Source organism: Tachypleus tridentatus, chromosome 7 (genome assembly GCF_004210375.1).
Source record: "Tachypleus tridentatus isolate NWPU-2018 chromosome 7, ASM421037v1, whole genome shotgun sequence".
In the NCBI taxonomy this organism is placed as follows: Eukaryota; Metazoa; Arthropoda; class Merostomata; order Xiphosura; family Limulidae; genus Tachypleus; species Tachypleus tridentatus.
The window spans coordinates 116371511-116386184 of NC_134831.1; the positions used below are offsets into that span (position 1 = coordinate 116371511).

General features: G+C 34.8%; 1 protein-coding gene across 1 annotated transcript in view; it reads right to left on the reverse strand.

The window, feature by feature from the left end:
• Positions 1-486: 486 nt before the first annotated feature.
• Positions 487-14674, reverse strand: part of LOC143256453 (nuclear receptor-interacting protein 3-like) — a 29575-nt gene continuing 15387 nt past the window's right edge. The window contains exons 3-7 of the mRNA XM_076513700.1: positions 12379-12528; positions 6076-6158; positions 5505-5641; positions 5084-5139; positions 487-4164 (exon numbers count right to left, since the gene is read on the reverse strand). Coding sequence (XP_076369815.1) covers positions 4045-4164; positions 5084-5139; positions 5505-5641; positions 6076-6158; positions 12379-12528 — 546 coding nt within the window. The 3' untranslated portion in view covers positions 487-4044. The remainder of the gene's footprint in view (positions 4165-5083; positions 5140-5504; positions 5642-6075; positions 6159-12378; positions 12529-14674) is intronic.

Sequence of the window (14674 nt, forward strand, 5' to 3'; positions counted from 1 at the left end):
ATTCTTTATCATACTCAATGCAGTGTTTTAATAAACTCGTGTTTTAGTCTCTTTCATTCATTATACTCTGTGTAACACTTTATATATTCGTTGTTTGGAAGATTTACTTTCACCCAACGAAATATTCATATTTTATTCTTTGATCCAGCATAATGTTTTATACAGTCTTTCAGAATATTTGATTACAAATGTCGAGCGTAGCCCACTAGTCAGTGTGCCGAAACTGCATTATAAGAGTGATGGTGAAACACTATAATTCGGACTGTGAGTGCAGTCCAACTTTTAGCAGTGAGTAGTGGTATTTATTAACTGCATTGTTTCTAGTTCATCAGCTGAAAATTAGGGACGATTAGCGAAGACACCCTTGAGTTGCTTTGTATAAAATCCAACAAAACACTGCAAAGTAACTTATTTATACCATTCAGTAGGCCTAGCTTTTATGACCTGATCAAGTTAAGGTTTCTTGATTAAAGTATGAAACCATAATTAACAAATATAAATAAAAATTTATTGGACGTTATAAATACATATAATGTGAATCAAACCTCATATTCTGGTCACAGGTAAGTAAAGTCTGAGTTGGGTGCTGTTAAGACTAAAGAATGGGTTAAACAATCGTCAAGTTGTTGTATATTTTTATTCGAAGTTTAAATAACATTATGTAACAACTTATCGAATGTTTAACCTATTTAATGGTGACGTCTTTTTCTTGTATACAGTTAGTTATACATTTATTTTTATTTCAGTTGTTGATAAGCAGAAGTTATCTGTGCTTTGTTAACTGTGGGTATTGAAATTCGATTTTTAGCGTCGTAAGCCTTGAGATTTTCCGCTGAGCCATGGGGGTGAGCAGTAGGTAGAGTGACACATATTGCACCTCTGTTGACAGCTATCAAATCATGAGTTCTCCTTCTTCCCGTTGTAAAGTCCTATCAAAGCATTTTTCAGCGAGCAGTTTGAGTTTCATAGCATACACAATACATCAAATTCTCCAACTACACACAACAATAACTTTATACTTTATTATTATAAACTAAGCGATAAATTTGCAGGCTTAAGACTCTAAAAATCTGGTTTCGATACCCACGATTAGAAGAGCACAGATATTCCTCTGAGCAACTCTATTTTAATACCAGGTATCCATTGTAAAATTTACTATAATTTCTAACTCGTTGAGTGAGAAAACATTTACTGTAACTTCTAACTCGTTAAGTGAGAAAACATTTACTGTAACTTCTAACTCGTTAAGTGAGAAAACATTTACTGTAACTTCTAATTCGTTAAGTGAGAAAACAAGTAGCTTTTATTTCCAGTTTTTACATATATCAAGATTTTGGTGTAAACAAAAGTTTTACAGTGAGTGACGTGCAAAACATATATATATACAATGAGATACTGATCATTAATAAAGTAATTAAAACCTCTGTGTTAACTGAGTCAAGTGGACTGTTAACTGTTTATGTTGTTATTGATCACTATGTTTTTACGCGATATTTTGAATGTATCAAACGAAGTGTATAATTTATTTCATCCCAATACAAGCGTTGGAAATACATTCAGGGGTTTATAAGATGGTAAGTTATTACGCGGTTATCTGTGTTTGAACATAACATCATCTTCATTACATTATGTAACACAAATTTTGTTCCTGGATAGCATGTGTTACTTCTTAATTGCTTATGTTGTAAAAGTACAGAAAATGGTCATTATTCCCTTCAAACTTTGTTTTTGTGGCCTGGATAATGAAATTTAGAAATTAACCTGTCTTCTATGTGGGTTAAGGCGTTCTACTCATAATCTGAGGGTCGCGGGTCCGAATCCTCATTGCATCAAAGATGCTCGCCCTTTCAGTCGTGGGGGCGTTAAAATGTTACAGTAAATCCCACTATTCGTTGGTAAAAGAATTGCCCAAGAGTTGACGATGAGTGGTGATGACCAGCTGCCTTCCATCTAGTCTTACACTACTAAATTAGAGATGGCTAGCACAGATAACCCTCGAGTAGCTTTGCGCGAAATTCAAAAAACAAACATCTTTTATGTAAAAACGGGCAAATTTGCACATTTTCATTTACATAAGTTCTGAATAGAACAACATATGAATCAAGATTTACATGTATTTATAACTTTAGTATAAATAGTTTAAAAGTGAATAGCTTTTTGACTGTAATGTAAATCACTTGCACGTGTCAGCCCCCAAATACAGTCTCCCATCATGTTTTCATTATTCGCTCCTTGGTCACAAAAGCAAAGTTTGAAGAGTAAAATAGGTCTTTTCCATTTACTTTAGGCTTAAGCAATTGGGAAATAACACTTTCTGTCCAGCAACAAGAAAAAGTAAAAATTTTGTTACATAGTGTTATTATTTAGGGTTAATTAAGGCTCTAATTCTGTATTCAAGGGAGAAGAATCAGTCGTTGTCATGGTTACCAGTTGAGCTATCACCTCAGCTAATTATTAATTAGTTATATGTTATTTCTAGTAATTAATCAACAGCCATATTTTAGCAGTGGTGTAACTTTAAATTTTATAAATCCGGAGCTCTGCGAAAATTTGTATCATAAGCGCACGCGCGCAAATTAAACTGAAGAAGTCATATTCAAAACTTAATTTACATTTCTGGAATTCAGGATGTCTCCACGCCCCCGATGAGTTTAGGGAATTTAAACACCAAAATCCGGAGTTTGATTTCGTGCGCTAAAAATGACCACAACCACAAGGCTTCGGCAAATCTACGCCCCTGCACTAGGATATCTTACAGTCTAGTAACAATAACTACAATCAAACTGCAAATGTTTAATGAAAAGAAATATTCAAAAATCTAAAGGTCGAGTAAGAAAAGAGTTAGCTTTTGGTTTAAATAAATAAAATTAATAAATAATAAAAAGATACCATTTGTTGCTTTGACTTTAGTAGTTGGGAACCAACATTACCAATGAAAATACTCCATCTGTTACCGCATGCAGATATTATCATCAAAATACTCCACCTGTTATCACATACAGATATTATCATCAAAATACTCCACCTGTTATCACATACAGATATTATCATCAAAATACTCCACCTGTTATCACATACAGATATTATCATCAAAATACTCCATCTGTTATCACATACAGATATTATCATCAAAATACTCCACCTGTTATCACATACAGATATTATCATCAAAATACTCCATCTGTTATCACATACAGATATTATCATCAAAATACTCCATCTGTTATCACATACAGATATTATCATCAAAATACTCCATCTGTTATCACATACAGATATTATCATCAAAATACTCCATCTGTTATCACATACAGATATTATCATCAAAATACTCCATCTGTTATCACATACAGATATTATCATCAAAATACTCCACCTGTTATCACATACAGATATTATCATCAAAATACTCCATCTGTTATTACATACAGATATTATCATCAAAATACTCCACCTGTTATCACATACAGATATTATCATCAAAATACTCCACCTGTTATCACATACAGATATTATCATCAAAATACTCCACCTGTTACCGCATGCAGACATTACCATAAAGTTACTCCATATGTTACCATATGCAGCCATTATCATTAAAAATATTCCATCTTTTAGCACATGTGGACATTACCATAAAGTTACTCCATATGCTACCATATGCAGCCATTACCATCACAAATACTCCATCTATCACCACATTTAGATGTTACTATAAAAATACTCCATCTGTTACCATATGCAGGCAGTATAAAAATACTCCATATATTATCACATGTTGAGAAAGAAAAGTATCAGTTGGTAATTTCATGAACGCTTTGAGAAAATGTTATGAAAAGAGCTTCGACAGATAATTGTATTAATAAAAGTTACATTTCCTGTTATTATTATCAGTTTTAAGAGACAAATACAGATCCTGTTCACTAGGTGAGAAAATTGAGTTACAATTAAATAAACGGCAATGAAAAATTAATATTAATTAATCAAAACAGATTCTTACAGCACGAACGAACTTATTGTTCTAGCTTGTTTTTTAACAGAATATTATTGTGAGTTGTTTAATTTTCGGGTCAGCATTATCACATCCCTGGTGGTGAGAAATGGAACTCTTTCTCCAACTTTGCCTCCTATCCTGAGGGAAGCATCTTCAAAGTTCACAACAGCCTAAAGGAAAGTTGAAATAAAACTTTTACGTTTTAAAACGGTAAGTTACAAACAAATTCTATCAGTAAAACTGAATACCGTGAAAATAAATGTGATATATACCGTGTATAATTTTACTAATCGAAGAAAAAGAACACGGCAAACAGTAATTTCTTTACATTGTTATCTGCCAGCCTTTCTTTATGGCACATATTAACAATATTCTTATGAGACAGGTTCTAACAAGCAGTTTTATTGTACGTATGCATGCGTATCATAGGACAGCTTTTACTTTTCTATTTTCAGTAAATAGCGTTTTACCTGCAACGAATATATAATTTATTTTCCTAAATAACTATGAGCAGAAACTAAATTTCATTAGATGAAACTTCAAAAAGACTTTCAAGGTATCCAGAGGCTCTTATAGTATATGTAAACAGAACCACAGTATCCTGAGAGTCTTATAGCATATGTCAACAGAACCACACTATCCAGAAACGTTTATGGTATATGATGTCAACAGAACCACATTTTCCAAGTAATGTTTAATATTCCAAGGAACTTGAGTGATTTGAAAATTCACCTTTATTCGTGGTATTTTTCGTGTTTGTTTTGTACGAAGAATCTTCCTAAAGTTGGCCAATTAACAACAATCAAGCGTGTGCACATTTCCAGAACAGTGTTCATAATCAAACTGTGCGATGAATGAACAGTGAGAAGGTCTACATTCTGATCATAATGAGTCAAGAAAGTCCATGTGTCTGTGTCGGGGGGTAAATCATAAATAAACTAGTATTACAGCTCATCTACAACAAAGCCCATCGTTAGTCGTGATATTTTCATCTCTGCCAAGCAGACCTACACAACACTGTAGTACTGAACCTGACTCTATTCAGTATCGAGTTTCAAAATGGTTGTCACGTTAAGTATTAACACTTACCTGTGTTTTTCTAAGGAAATCTACACCAAGGCTAATGTCCGGGACCAGGTCATTCACTGTAAGGAAGAACAGAAAAGTATTGACATTTACACATTCCCAACCCTAAAAAAAAAGTGACACGTTTTAATAACTGATGTAAAATTTAAAAAAAATGTGTAATTGAACCCCGTTTGATAAGTTAGTTTATCCATCACACAGCGAGCACTTTCTTACAATGAGCAAAATATAACCTTTTATGTCATACAGAAAAGTATTTAAGCAAGATCAGCTGTTCATTAAAGAAATTTAATTTTACGACTAAGCATCACATGATAAGAATCCACAAAATTCTGATGAAGATCTTTTACTAACACAGGACAGAGACACCTGTTACCACCTTATTAGTGATAAATATAAATACTGAATACTTAATGGTTCTTACCTACACAGAACTGAGACACCTGCTGCCAGTTTCCTAGTGTAAGATCTACATACTTAATTTTCCCTATGACGTCAGGATATGGAAGGCCCATATAATTACACACAGAGGTTGTATCCGGGATTATTTGGTCTGCTAGTCTGTTGATGTGACAAGTACTGTTATTATTTGTATGTATATTTCTTCTCTAAGTATGATTTCTACATCAACAAGGAGGCTCATTTATCTTCAGTGAAAATTATTTTTGATCTGGACTACAAATATTCTTAAACCCAAGCAGACTTGTTGAAGATTTTTTTTGTTTCCTTAACCTTTAAAACAGTACATTATTTTATATTTGATGCAAACGTCTAAAGACATTTCCGTAATAATTTGGTTTCCAGGATAACTGTTTATAAAATGAGATTATTCCGTGTTCACTTTTATCAGTTAGGTTATGAAACAGTATTTAAAGAAGTTACCTTTTAGAGAAAGGATAACACACATAACTTTAATAAAAGTTAAGACACAACTATATAGTGACGGATAAAACAGAACTTTCATAGCAACTACTAATAAGTAAGAAGACACCAACCTCAGCTGCTTCACCATAATCATTGATATCAATGATACCATGGTTCCCGTGTTGATCAAGGCGTGCCCTTCCACTCCATTGCACTGAGAAAGATATACAAGGGTGTCAGCGTGTTTTCATTACCGTCGTCTTCTGGTTCTAAGATTTATTTTACTATACGTAACTTCAATATCTGTACTATTTCTGTTGTGTATACTCCATGTCCAACAGAACTACTTCTGATGTGCACAATCTATGTCTAACAGTACTTCTTCCGGTGTGTACATTACATGTCTAACTATATCACTTCTGTTATGACAGTCGATGTCTAACTATTGTACTTGTCTTGTGTACGCTCTAGGTCTAACTATACTAGTTCTGTTGTATACACTCCATGTCTAACAGTACTACTTCTGTTGTGTATACTCCATGTCTAACAGTACTACTTCTGTTGTGTATACTCCATGTCTAACAGTACTACTTCTGTTGTGTAAACTCTATCTAGCTATAGTACTTCTGTTGTGTATACTCCATGTCTAACAGTACTACTTCTGTTGTGTATACTCCATGTCTAACAGTACTACTTCTGTTGTGTATACTCCATGTCTAACAGTACTACTTCTGTTGTGTATACTCCATGTCTAACAGTACTACTTCTGTTGTGTATACTCCATGTCTAACAGTACTACTTCTGTTGTGTAAACTCTATCTAGCTATAGTACTTCTGTTGTTGTGTATACTCCATGTCTAACAGTACTACTCTGTTGTGTATACTCCATGTCTAACAGTACTACTTCTGTTGTGTATACTCCATGTCTAACAGTACTACTTCTGTTGTGTATACTCCATGTCTAACAGTACTACTTCTGTTGTGTATACTCCATGTCTAACAGTACTACTTCTGTTGTGTATACTCCATGTCTAACAGTACTACTTCTGTTGTGTATACTCCATGTCTAACAGTACTACTTCTGTTGTGTAAACTCTATCTAGCTATAGTACTTCTGTTGTGTATACTCCATGTCTAACAGTACTACTTCTGTTGTGTATACTCCATGTCTAACAGTACTACTTCTGTTGTGTAAACTCTATCTAGCTATAGTACTTCTGTTGTGTATACTCCATGTTTAACAGTACTACTTCTGTTGTGTATACTCTATCTAGCTATAGTACTTCTGTTGTGTACACTCCATGTCTAACAGTACTACTTCTGTTGTGTATACTCTATCTAGCTATAGTACTTCTGTTGTGTACACTCCATGTCTAACAGTACTACTTCTGTTGTGTAAACTCTATCTAGCTATAGTACTTCTGTTGTGTATACTCCATGTCTAACAGTACTACTTCTGTTGTGTAAACTCTATCTAGCTATAGTACTTCTGTTGTGTATACTCCATGTCTAACAGTACTACTTCTGTTGTGTAAACTCTATCTAGCTATAGTACTTCTGTTGTGTATACTCTATCTAGCTATAGTACTTCTGTTGTGTATACTCCATGTCTAACTATAATATATCTGTTGTGTACAGTCGATATCTAGCTATAGTACTTCTGTTGTGTATACTCCATGTCTGACTGTACTGCTTGTGTTGTGTATACTCTATCTAGCTATAGTACTTCTGTTGTGTACACTCCATGTCTAACAGTACTACTTCTGTTGTGTAAACTCTATCTAGCTATAGTACTTCTGTTGTGTATACTCCATGTCTAACAGTACTACTTCTGTTGTGTAAACTCTATCTAGCTATAGTACTTCTGTTGTGTATACTCCATGTCTAACAGTACTACTTCTGTTGTGTAAACTCTATCTAGCTATAGTACTTCTGTTGTGTATACTCTATCTAGCTATAGTACTTCTGTTGTGTATACTCCATGTCTGACTATAATATATCTGTTGTGTACAGTCGATATCTAACTATAGTACTTCTGTTGTGTATACTCCATGTCTGACTATAATATATCTGTTGTGTACAGTCGATATCTAACTATAGTACTTCTGTTGTGTATACTCCATGTCTGACTATAATATATCTGTTGTGTACAGTCGATATCTAGCTATAGTACTTCTGTTGTGTATACTCCATGTCTGACTATAATATATCTGTTGTGTACAGTCGATATCTAGCTATAGTACTTCTGTTGTGTATACTCCATGTCTGACTATAATATATCTGTTGTGTACAGTCGATATCTAGCTATAGTACTTCTGTTGTGTATACTCCATGTCTGACTATAATATATCTGTTGTGTACAGTCGATATCTAGCTATAGTACTTCTGTTGTGTATACTCCATGTCTGACTATAATATATCTGTTGTGTACAGTCGATATCTAACTATAGTACTTCTGTTGTGTATACTCCATGTCTGACTATAATATATCTGTTGTGTACAGTCGATATCTAACTATAGTACTTCTGTTGTGTATACTCCATGTCTGACTATAATATATCTGTTGTGTACAGTCGATATCTAACTATAGTACTTCTGTTGTGTATACTCCATGTCTGACTATAATATATCTGTTGTGTACAGTCGATATCTAGCTATAGTACTTCTGTTGTGTATACTCCATGTCTGACTATAATATATCTGTTGTGTACAGTCGATATCTAACTATAGTACTTCTGTTGTGTATACTCCATGTCTGACTATAATATATCTGTTGTGTACAGTCGATATCTAACTATAGTACTTCTGTTGTGTATACTCCATGTCTGACTATAATATATCTGTTGTGTACAGTCGATATCTAACTATAGTACTTCTGTTGTGTATACTCCATGTCTGACTATAATATATCTGTTGTGTACAGTCGATATCTAACTATAGTACTTCTGTTGTGTACACTCCATGTCTGACTGTACTGCTTGTGTTGTGTATACTCCATGTCTGACTGTACTGCTTGTGTTGAGTACACTTCATATCTAATAGCACTTCTTTTTCTGTTATGTGTATTTCTTACATAATACAGGGTGTCCCAAAATTACGTTTACACTCTTTGACTGTGTATAGCTAACAAACCGTTTCTTTTGTCTCAGATTTGACTTGTGTCCAAGGATGGCGGATAATCAGCTTACAATCGACCACAAAATATTCATTCTCAAAACTTTTGCAAAGTCGAAAACAAAGCTGAAGTGCAAAGACGTGTTACTAGAAAGTTCCATATGGATGCGCCATCTCGCCCCAGCATTTCACGCATCATCGCCAAGTTTGATGAACACGGAACTCTCCACCATTTGAGAAAGGGTCGCTCCGGTCGAAAAAGATCATCAATACGCCCAACAAGAGAACAAGAGGTCAATTGATAATGTTCTGAATTCTCCAAGAAAATCAGTGCGCCTACTGTCTCCTGAAATAGGTATCCCTAAATCCAGCGTTCATCGCATTTTGAAGCGTTTCCAATTCAAAAGTTTCATCCCATCGCTTGTTCACGCTCTGAATGAAGATGACCCTGATCGAAGGGTTGAGTTCTGTGAATGGTATCTTGCTAGATGTGCAGGCGATGATGAATTTCCACTCAAAATTGTTTGGAGTGACGAAGCAACGTTTAAGCTGAATGGCTCAATAAATCGACACAACTGCACCTACTGGGCAACAGAAAATCCACATGTTACAGAGGAACATCACTTGAATTTGCTTGGAGTGACTGTCTGGTGTGGTCTGTCCGCTAGGGGACTCATCGGACCATTCTTTTTCCAAGACACCGTAACAGGATTGAATTATCTCAACATGCTACAAGAGTTTGCCATGCCACGCATCCAAGAACAATTTGGAGAAGAAGAGTGTTTCTTCCAGCAGAATGGCACTCCTCCCCACTTCCATCGCAACGTGAGAGCTTATCTGGATGCATCTATGCCAGACAGATGGATTGGACGAAGTGGAAGTGTATAATTTCCTGCTAGATCACCAGATTTGACACCCATTTCTTTTTGTGGGGGTTTCTGAAAGACAAAGTTTACAGCACAAAAAGGGCAACAATTGACGAATTGAGAGTTGCAATTGTAAAACAATGTGCTTTAATACCAGTTGAAATGATGTTTGATGTGTGCACTTCCATTTCTTCCCGTTATGAGATGTGTCTGGAGCAGAACGGATTTCAGTTTGAACACCTGAAGTGAAGCAAGCAAATTGTGACATTTTACAATTTCAAACAAGGAGAGTTTTCCTTGGGAAGAATTTTATTTGTTATTTTTTCTCTTGATTTCAGTATTAAATCTTTAAATAAATCCCTTGGCTATCATATGTATCTTGTTTCATTGTTAAAATCAATAAACAAGGCAAGTTATGATGATCCAAAGAGAATAAACGTTATTTTGGGACACTCTGTATATTAATTTTAATGGTATAAACGTCCTATTAAACACTGAAACTCCTGCTAACATAAATATGTTTTTATAGTATTTATTTTCTACTTAATGTTTTCACTTTGGTATTTATAGAGATGAAATTCATAGCAGTTATCATTCAAAACTCAACTACCTAAAACAAATGTTTGTCAAAAGGATTCATTGATGATCAAAGTCACTTAAAGTGCAAATTGGTTGTGCTTCGCCAGATATGCTTAAACCTTTTATATTTTAAAATGTTAAAAATTGCTTATTTGTTGTTATATGCAAAGTTACACAATGTATTAACTGTACCTAACTATACCTCTCTCTGTATGGGTATTTAGGTATTGATGTTCATATACCCAGGAGGGTCAGGTTTCGTTAACCTCTTCCTCCTTCCTTCAAATGTTGGTTTTACAACTGTCAAGTGTATTTATACATGGTACATGAGGACCAGAATAACCCGCACTTACTCAGGCCCCTTTCAGGGCAATGTTCATTCACAATCTACACATACACTTGGTGCAAATAAAACATTTCTCTTATAGTTCCAAAATTATTTACACTTTCATTAGTTAGGTTTTAACTATAAAATGTTTACATAAAAAACCCTTTCAATGTTTTGTAATTAATCCCTAATCTAATGTGGAGTCTAGTTTATAGGTGGCCTTTTATTTATTTATTATTTATTTAGAAAATATATATTCACTGGGGAAAGGTGCTTAGGTCTATCATCATCATTTAAACAACACCTGTAAAGTTCGCTTACTAGTTCATTTTTCTCCAATTTTTGTCAAAATAGTTTATTGTACTTTGTAGGAGTCTATCTGCTATTGTTTCTATGCGTGCGTATTTATGCATAAAATCAGATGATGTTTTCTGGGTACTTTATAAGCTGTTGTGAGTAGTGTATTTTGTATTGTTTGCAGTTTTTGTTTACATTTATCCATGCAGGAGCTGAATAGTCAATGACGGCTCTATATAAACCTGATTTGTAATGTATTCAACCTTTAAATTTACCTCCGGGGGCAAACATTATGGTGCATCATACTCTAATGGAACTCTTGCTTATATGATACTGGAAAAACGTTTCTATCACGCGATATGCAATCCCAACTTCACGAAATTTTTATCCTGTGGGCATGCAAATTTGCAGCAGGGGTAACTATCTCCATTTCGCCTCTGTCACGGAGAACTTTATTTTTCTCTATTCTCAGGGTGCAGATATGACGTTATGAATACGTCATATGCAGATCTAATGCACTAGTACCACGGATAATCGGCCAGTATATATAATTAGTATTTCATAAAATCTTTTGTTTCTCATCGTCCAGCCCAACTGATGAGTTCTGGTATTAAACGAAACGTGTCTTTGGTACTGACTTGTTCAAGAAAAGAGATAAATATGAAATTGAATTTTAATTTGAATCTGAAACTGACAAATTAAGACGAATGTGAGAAAATCTTAAAGCTATCTGTGAATATGCTTAACGTTAACTTGCGTCGGGTTAATAAATGCTCAATAGCAGCATTGATTGTGGTCGAGGAGATTGTGAACCTCCAATAACATGCCTGTTGTTCCAAGCTGTCATCCTACAAAGTTTGGTTGAGATTGCTCTAGCAACTTAGGAGCAGTTAGATAACGGACAAACAGAGAGAAACAGATTTTTGTGTGTGCGTGGTTTATATACATGTACAGTCTGTCAGAGAATCGGATACAACAGCAACACCTTTCGACACTAATTATATGTTGTTACAGAGTAAACAAAAGCAACTTTGTTAAACGGAGTTCAGAAAATGTTAAAAAACAAATTATCTTGAAGTGCATAAAATAATGTGAATATTCATAACATTGAGTAATAGCGACCTTTATTATAGATTAAGACACGGATTATAGCATGCAGTAAACAGAATATTTATATTAAATCTAAAAAAAAAATTCTGACGTGACATTAATCTAAGGGGAGAATTCAAAATTTACAGTCAATACGTTACCTCACATTTGATAACGGGTGGCACGTGCATTCTTCCAAGTCTCGTGTCGTCCTCGAATAGCGTAACAGTCGTGGCACCAACAAACGATTTTTGTGTTCCGTTCTTCGAATCTACTCCGAAACTCTTGGTGTCGAAAGAGCTTGATCTCCTCTAAAAGCAATATTAAGAATACTGCATGTGCTTACAAATATCCCACAACAAGAGAGAATCCTCAATAACCGCGGCTGTAATTAGATCTCAAATCGGTCAAGATATTGGACTACGAGCTAAAGGTTTGTTCTCGAAAACAAACAAACTCGGAATCATTTTATGAGCCACTAACCTACGTTTAAAACACATACACGTAAATAAGGCCTAAGGGGGGTACTAATGGAGTATGCAGTTATTGTTGTTTAGGGTAGGGAATATACCCAGCAAATAAAGTACTTTTGCTGTCAATGGTGGATTAATAACAACAGTTATATAGCTAATAAGCAAGAGAGGCCTTTTGCTTTTCAACTTTTTGTAGTTAATCATAAAGCTACACCATGGTATCGAAACTTGATTTCTAGCGTTGTAAGTCTGAAGACATGCTGCTGTGTCACTGGCGGGCTTACTTGTAAAGTTATAGAAATGCGTGTTTCTTTTATTAACTTACTGGTTTTCGATAATATTTAATCAAAACCTCGTAAATGAATCTGGAATTATTAAAACAGTTTGTAGAATACATTAGGGACGGGGTGGGAGCCCGTCCGTGGCCCAGGGGCATGACTTACTGATGGATACATTCAGAAAATATGATTAACGTATAGAGGCGAAAGAATGTTGAAAAAAAAAACAACGGAGATAGCGAATCAAGGAATATATTAGGCCTTAATATCATCTTCCCTTACTGAAATTCACGTTTTGGCGAGTAAAAGAAATTTTCGAAATAAAATGTTTTAATACCGTTTATATTAATTAGGTTATCTGCGCTAGCCAACCCTAATTTATAAATTATAGACTAGATGGAAGGCAGCTAGTCAAACCACTCACCAAAGTTACCAACGAATAGTAGGATTAACTGTCACATAACGACGTTCCCATGTCTGTAAAGAGCGAGCACGTTCGGTGAAACGGATTCGAACCCGTTTACGTTAGTTAATGTTATTTATAACGTAGGCCTACAACAGCAGCGTTCAAGCTTGTAGACATGTAAAAAGAAGAAATTTCGTTGCGGTTGTTCACGTGGACTGGACTTTAAATACATTTCGCCGGATGATCTATACGAACACACCAACAAAACACAAATGTTACAGTTGAGTAAAAGGTTTTAGGAGAAAGTGGTCCAATCTAACCTGACCCTTCCTGGTCTATAAGGCCAAAACCCCGACAAGGAGAAAGAAAAGCAAGTAAACGCAACGGCAACATATAGGTTTTACAAAAACCACTAGACATAAGAATATTTCAAAACACTAGTTGTGAGAAGTGAAAATCCACTACACACTTTAAATAAATGTCCAGGTCAAGTGTACATTACTTATTTTTATTTTCGTTTAACTTTATTACAACATTTTGACCACTTATCAACAGATAACTATGGTATATTGTGTAATAGAGAACTGTTAGCTGATGATGGCCACATGATTGATCAAAACGTTAAACAAAAATAAAAATAAAACAGCCACACTAAAGCTGTTCGTCTGGAGTTTTATAAAACCGGGTGATTCCAATAAATTAATTATTTATTTGGCCATTAGTATCCCTAAAGTGAAGAACTTTATTTTTAGTTACGTGTACAATACTCTTATAGGGCGTCTTTTTTATTGTTTTAATCTACACAATCTTGAAATAAAATAGTTTATAGCCCCAAAAAATTAAGAAAGGTAAACACATTCTGTCTCAATGAAAATAACAAGTGTATGAAAGCTCCGATATGTTAATAATACTTCCTCCAAACACTTTAATAATTTGCATTTACTACACAGTATGAAGCAGTTCTTCTTGTCCTACCTGCCTTCTTACACTGCTAAATTAGGGATTATTTGTTTGGTTTGTTAAATTAGCGCAGATAGTCCTCGTATAACTTTGCACAAAATAAAAAAAAACAAACTTTTGTCCCTTTCAAAGGAGTAGGCCCGGCATGGCCAGGCGGTTAAGATACTCGACTCGTAATTTGAGGGTCGCAGGTTCGAATCCCCGTCACACCAAACATGATCGCCCTTTCAACTATAGGAGCGTTATAATGTGCGGTCAATCCCACTATTCGTTGGTAAAAGAGTAGCCCAAGAGTTGGCGGTAGATGGTGATGACTAGCTGCCTTCCCTCCAGTCTTACT